Source organism: Oryzias melastigma, linkage group LG15 (assembly GCF_002922805.2).
Source record: "Oryzias melastigma strain HK-1 linkage group LG15, ASM292280v2, whole genome shotgun sequence".
Classification (NCBI taxonomy): Eukaryota; Metazoa; Chordata; class Actinopteri; order Beloniformes; family Adrianichthyidae; genus Oryzias; species Oryzias melastigma.
The window spans coordinates 30,297,513-30,304,426 of record NC_050526.1 but is presented as its reverse complement, the minus strand read 5'-3'; the positions used below and the strand labels follow the sequence as shown (position 1 = coordinate 30,304,426).

Here is a 6,914-nt window from a genome sequence, read left to right as displayed (position 1 = left end):
GGGGGGGTGCTGAAAAATGCATCTTCGGAGCGCCGGTGCCCCACTTACCGAGACGCTCTTCGATTACCGGACCGTCAATAAGACCGGGGGGAGGGGGGAGGGGTCTAACCCCCCCGCGGTCTCAGAGACAAACAGTCACGCGCCAGATTGAACTTTTAGACATGAAGGAAGTCACAGAACGTCACGTTTGATCATTACAGAGGCGGGAAAGTGCCCGGTTCCGCGTGCGCGCCCTTACCTTTGTGCAAGCCGGTGTAGCGGTCCTTCAGAACCGTCAGCTCGTGGATCTTCCCGAACTGCTCGAACAGAGGCTTCAGGTCCTTCTCCTCCAGGTTCCGCGGGATCTGACCCACGAACAGCTTGATGGCGTCCTGGTCTTTCATGGTGCCGCTCTCCGCGTGGATGGAGGGGGGGTCGGACCCGTTCATGGGCTTGGGGGGCGGGTTCCGGGGGTTCTGGTGCTGCTGCGGGCTGCAGAGGGCGGGCTGGAGCTGCGGGGGCTGCGGGGGCTGCGGGGGCTGCTGCTGCCGTCTCCCTTCAGTCTGACTGGATCTGGCCATTCTGAGCCGCGAGCGGAGCGGGAATGATGACAGCGCGAGCGCGGGAGCGAGCGAGCGCGCGCGCACACACGCGGGGGAGGGAGGGAGCGAGAGCGCGCTCAGCTGGAAAGCAGGCTGACTTCCATCCGACACACCACGGACGCACGCGCGCGCACTGGAAGGGGGAGGATGAATCCCGCGCGCTACAGCGACATCTAGCGGCGGGAAACGCAGAACATTCGAGTTGTTCCGCGTGGATCTGTGATGGAAATCTAAACTTGGAGAAACTTTGAAGCTGAAGGTCAGAGGAAGCGTTCACCGTGGAGAACACCGGGGACGCGCGGTGAGGTTCACGGCTGGTGAGGCTCTGACGTCATCAGTCAGATTTACAAACTTTATATAAATAAATACTTAAAGAACCTGAAAGCTCTGACACGATCTGGCAACACTGAGCAGCTGATTCACCATTTGACTGACAGATAAAGTGTTTTAAACTTCAATTCAACATTTTACTTCCGTTTACAAACTGTAGCATAGAAAATGTTGTTATTGACTTATATTAATTCATGAATGATGTCTGTGCTGCTCCCGCAGAAACAGATGAATGTTCTGTTTGTAGAATCTTCATTTCTCCAGAGTTAAAGTCTCTCCGTCTCCGTGGAGATCTCTACCAGAGACGAGTCTAAACACATTCTGGGTTCAGGGCTTAAAACCAAATCCTCCATTTAGAAACTGATGTTAACTTTAAAGAGTAACTGGACGGCTGCACTTGTCTTGCTAAAACTACTATTTTTTATCCGCGGTGTCACATACACTCTCTGGGCTCACCAGCGCCCTCTGCTGGTGGCATGTATATCCTGGTGCGGCAGGCGGACTGTCTGCCGCACCGAGTGTGTTTTTGAAGCGCATTTTTAGCGGATAAAAAGACTAAACGAGTCACAAACTGGAACCAATGAAAAACAAATCAGGTCGATTTAAAATAAAGCGTTTTATGATGATAGAAATACCGAAATAACACAGACATGCGTCAGCTGCAGTCAGTGTGAGCGGCGCTGGGGAGGCGGGGCTACAGCTGCCAGCGCCGTCTAACGGATTTGAAGAGGAAACTCGCAAATCTGCTGCTTTTTTTTTTTAAAAAAAAACCCGAACAAAAATGGTAATCATAGAAACATGTCTAAAAAAATAACATTTGATTTTTTTTAATTTTAAAAGTATATTCATCTTATTGAATGTATGCATCTCTTCAGTTATATTCACCAGGTGAGGCTCACCTGTCTCCCCTGACTGCACGTCACTGGAGAACACACTCGGATCAATTAACAACAGCTGTCATTAGTTAGATTTAAAATATCCGTTTTTACTGAACACAGAAATTTGAATTTGGTAAAAAATATATCTATATTTTAAAGGTAACAAAGGTTTGGTTTCAGATCAAGTCTGGAAGTTAAGAAGAAAAAAGACTAAATAGACAAACGTTATATTAAAACTTCATCATATAAAAGCAAAACAGAAGAAACAGGATGAGAATATGTTAAGGACAGTTTAGAGAAGACCTCCTCAAAATCAGGAAGTGATGGAGAGAAACCCCAAACTAAAGTTTCATCAATAAACTTTGACGTGAACAATCTGAGTGACAGCAGCTGATCTGACCCAGACTCTGAGATGACGTCAGCTCTGGATAGTGAAAAGGAGGACCTGAGCAGAACCAGAACCAACAAGCCAAACAGCAGAATCCTGCTGGATATTTGGGTTCCACATTCCCGCTCTGGTTCTTCTGCTGTTGTCCGTGTTGGAGCAGAGAGTCGGGCTGTGAGCAGCGTTAGGACAGAACCTCAGAACCTCTGACACGGACCGGTCCCTCTGGGCTTTTGTTTCCCGGCTCGTGGTCTTTGCTGTGGGGATGAAGTTCAGCACGGTGGTGTCGGTCAGCCCGGTTCGGTTCTGGATGGATGCTTCTGTGTGGAGTTTGGATCGTCTCCCTTCACACAGTCCAGACGTGCTGGTGTGTGTGCACGTGCGAGTGCATGAGTGGGTGTGGCCTGTGAAGGACTGATGACCCCCCCCTGCATCCTCATGACCCCAACAGGTCAAAGCAGAAACAGACGATGGTTTTGGACCAGAAAGTTCTGTTTTGGTCTCATCTGATCACATGACTTTCTCCCATGATCCTCTGCATCATCAAACTTCAGACGGTCTGGTTTCAAAGCGGTAACCATGGAAACGCTCCCAGCTCAGGGACAGCTCCTCTGTAGTTCTGGGCTGATCCTCACCTTTAGGGTCACTGAGACCCACCAGGTGAGATCTGACATGGAGCTCCAGTCGTGTTTAGCTTCTTCCGTTCTCTAAGAACTCCAGAGGATCTTGGGTAATTGCCCCGTAGTCCTTTCCAGCCTCGTGGAGCTCTACAGTCTGTCTCTGGTGTCTTAGGACAGCTCTTTGGTCCGAGTCATGAGAGTAGTTGGAGTCTTACTGAACTGGACAGGTGTGGACAGGAACACCTCCAACAGGAGATTCTGATTCAGGAACAGAGTGGAGGAGGAATTGTTAAGGTGGAATATTTAAGGTTGACTGCTTAAGGTAGACTAGTTAAGGTGGACTGTTTAAGGTGGAATATTTAAGGTGGACTTGTTAAGGTGGAATATTTAAGGTGGACTTTTTAAGGTGGAATATTTAAGGTGGACTGTTTAAGGGGGACTCGTTAAGGTGGTCTAATTAAGGTGGAATATTTAAGGTGGAGTATTTAAGGTGTACTGTTTAAGGTAGACTAGTTAAGGTGGACTGTTTAAGGTGGAATATTTAAGGTGGACTCATTAAGTTGGACTGTTTAGTAGTAGTTCCCTTTCAGCTTATCCCTTTCGGGGTCGCCACAGCCTAACAGCACCCACTGTTTGGCATCAGTGATTTGGCAGAGTTTTTTTTACGCCGGATGCCCTTCCTGACACAACCCTGTACTTGAGGGGCACAGGGACCCAGTTAGGCAGCAGCGTCAAGGGTCTTGCCTAAGGACCCAATCTGGGTGGGGATCAGTGGACACCCCTGGGAATCGAACCCAGGGCTCCTGCGTGTCAGCCCTTCACCTAGCCCACTGAGCCACCCAGCCGCTTTAAGTTGGACTGTTTAAGGTGGAATATTTAAGTGGGCTGTTTAAGGTGGACTGTATAAGGTGGGCTAGTTAAGGTGGAATGTTTAAGGTGGAGTATTTAAGGTGGACTGCATAAGGTGGAGTATTTAAGGTGGACTGCATAAGGTGGAGTATTTAAGGTGGAATGTTTAAGGTGGACTGTTTAAGATGGACTGTTTAAGGTGGACTAGTTAAGGTGGACTGCTTAAGGTGGACTAACAGGTCACTGAGGGTCAGAATGCTAGCAGATAGACTGGGGTTCAAATACTTATTTGCAGCAATAGCATTCTAATACTCATTTAACAGATCACACAATGTGATTTCCAGATTTTTCTTTAGATGATGTTTGCCACAGTGGACATGCAGCTAAGATGAAACTCTCAGACCCTCCATGATTTTGCAGTGGGGAAAACTTGTAAATCGGGGGGAGGGGGTCAGATGCTACAGGAACATGCTAAAAACACACTTTCATTGAGGTGGTTCTATAAACATTTAAAAAGTTTCAGGAACCTTTTAAAAGGAGAATCCTGGTGGTTTGTATCTGATTATAAAAATAAATTAGAAAAATAAGCATAACAATAAGAAGATATGGAAAACCTTAAATGAAACGGCTAAAAGACATTTTCAAGGTAAAAGAATAACAGAATATTTTGTGCATGAAAGAAAACTCATTGATGATGAAACTCAAATGACAAATGAGTTTAATTCTTTCTTTGCAAATATGGAAACCAACATTGTAAAATGTCAGGAAAACGTCATCCATACTGAAATTGCCAGTTTACAAAAAGTACAAAGAACATATTAAATTATATGTATATATACACTAGATGAAATCACAGAACATGATATTCTAACAACATATATCTTCAACCTTTCTTCTAGAACTGGAATCTCCCCTCAAAAAATGAAAGTAGCCAATATAATCCCAACATTTAAATGAAATTATCAACATATATTTAAAAAATATAGGCCAGTATCTGTACTCTCACAATTTTCAATAATAATTGGATGTGTTTTTTGAAAAAAATAATGTACTTTTTGAATATCATGGGTTTCGATCTAATAGATCAACCTTTACTGGACTCATTCATTTAACAGACAAAATTATTGCTGCATTTGACAAAAAAACACTTCATGGTTAGTTTATTTCTTGATTTGCAAAATGTATTTGATACTGTAAACCACAGCATCTTGTTAGTAAAACTGGGCAATTATAGTATAAGAAGTACTGAATCCAAATGGTTGGAAAGTTACTTTGAAAACAACAATATGTTCAGATTAATAATTCAAAATCAAAATGTGAAACAGTATTGTCTAAAATTCCACGAGGTTCTGTAATTGGGACTAAACTATTTATATTACTCATCAATGACATCCATGAAATCTTAAAGGACTAGTAATGGGGTTGTGGGTCATTTTCTGTGTTAACTGTATTTCGCCTTATATTTACCATTTCCAAATGTTTTGGCGTGTTTTGAGCAAGAAATATTGAAATAAAACGGCATTTTTGAGGCCAAATTTGGCAAACCTGTCTCTTCCGGGTCAAAAGCTCCATTTTGGTCACGTGGTCGTGTGACGTCAGAGGAGTCAACATAGCAAGATGGCTTCTCCTTAGCGTGTCGGAGCTAGCGATAGCGGCGATATTTCAAGGTCCACAATTCTGTCTTCAGACTCAGATTGTGGAAACATTTGTTCTGAAAGTGACGCTGATTCAGAGGCGCCGGGTGTTTGTGGTTTGAGGACTGTAAAGCCCTATCAATTTGAGCCGGCAGCGCGGAAAGTAGGAGCTCACTATCTGGCAATGACACTGACAGTGACGCTGAGAATGCCGATGAAACCGAAAGCTGTCAGTTTATCAGAGCCATGCTCGAAGCTGGAAGACGTGGAGCATCTCGTGAAGCTTTATTTACAGATCGGAACCTTTTGGCGACTCTAAATCAAATCATCAATGACGCTGACTATCCGGGTCGGTAATGCAGAGTTTCATATGCAAAATAAAGAGCTTAGAGACATGTTTGCAGGACCGTCCGCCACTTTATTATTATTTATTTATTCACTTATTTATTCACTTTATTCACATCCCAGAAGCTCTTTCACCACCAAAGGAGAATGTAAACAGTGCTCCGTACGGCCCGTTCTCCACATGAATCGTCCCGTTTCAACACACAACAACAACAGGGGATGACAACAGTCTGTCACGTTAGCTAAGTACACTGAAAATTCCGAAAACGATTCTTCTTCAGATGAAAGCATCACACAGATGAGATCTGATCTTTCACGGAGGAAGAAATGACTGGTGGACCGCTGCGAGTGTCGATGGTTTCATCAACGGATCTGCAGAGATCCTACAAGCCACCATCAATGATTAATAAACTGCAAATCAAACAAAGAAACTTGTGCAATGTTTTAAACATTCAGTTTACCTGTTGGAATCAGAAGCTTTTCACACTTTAGTCGGTCTGGTTCTGCTCACAGTGTTCATTCACAATAGGCTCATTTGATTGGAAATCTCGTAAATTTACGACTTTAAAAATCATAATTTTATAATTGTTTTTTTTGGTGGCCCTAATACTCCGTCGTACCATAACACCGATGTTTATAGAATTCAACTTTGCCGCAGCCACACACATACATGTATCTGCAGACACCCTGGGTCCGCCTGCATTCTGCTGCTGGCGCTGTCTCACTCACATGACGTCAACGCGTCACGTGACCCAAATCGAGCCGTTTCTGAAGCAGGGCGAAATGCGAGTGTGATTTGTCGTTGATTTTGTCAAATTTTACAAAAACCTGCGTTTGTCAACGGTAATTATTTGTTATTTTTGATACATTAGAACATATGGAATATATCTGGATACTTATTTTAGCTTTGTCCCAGGCCATTACTAACACTTTAAAAAATATACATTTTCTGTTATTTGCTGATGATACGACAGTTCAGGGAGTAATTTAGAATCAGTCACTACAAACATGGAAAATGAACTGGTTGTATTACAGAGATGGTTTGATGTAAACAAATTAGTCCTAAATTAGAAAACAAAACTAAATGTATGATTTTTGGAACAAGAAATTATGGTGAAAATAGAAATGGTAAAATTGAGGAAACTGTTATTAATAATGTTTCTGAAATAACATTTTTAGCAGTTGTACACGATTACAAACTTAGTTAAAATTCCATATTGACCACATAAGTAAGAAAATAAGTAAAAACATTGGAATTTGATATGAAGTAAAACATATTCCAGACAAAGATG

General features: G+C 43.2%; 1 protein-coding gene across 1 annotated transcript in view; it reads right to left on the bottom strand.

Moving 5' to 3' along the window:
- The window catches only part of celf5a (cugbp, Elav-like family member 5a), a gene marked incomplete in the record, with an annotated part of 128,993 nt that extends 128,315 nt beyond the window's left edge, over window positions 1-678 (bottom strand). The window contains 1 exon segment of the mRNA XM_024263998.2: window positions 239-678. Coding sequence (XP_024119766.1) covers window positions 239-560 — 322 coding nt within the window.
- Between the last annotated feature and the right edge of the window lie 6,236 nt (window positions 679-6,914).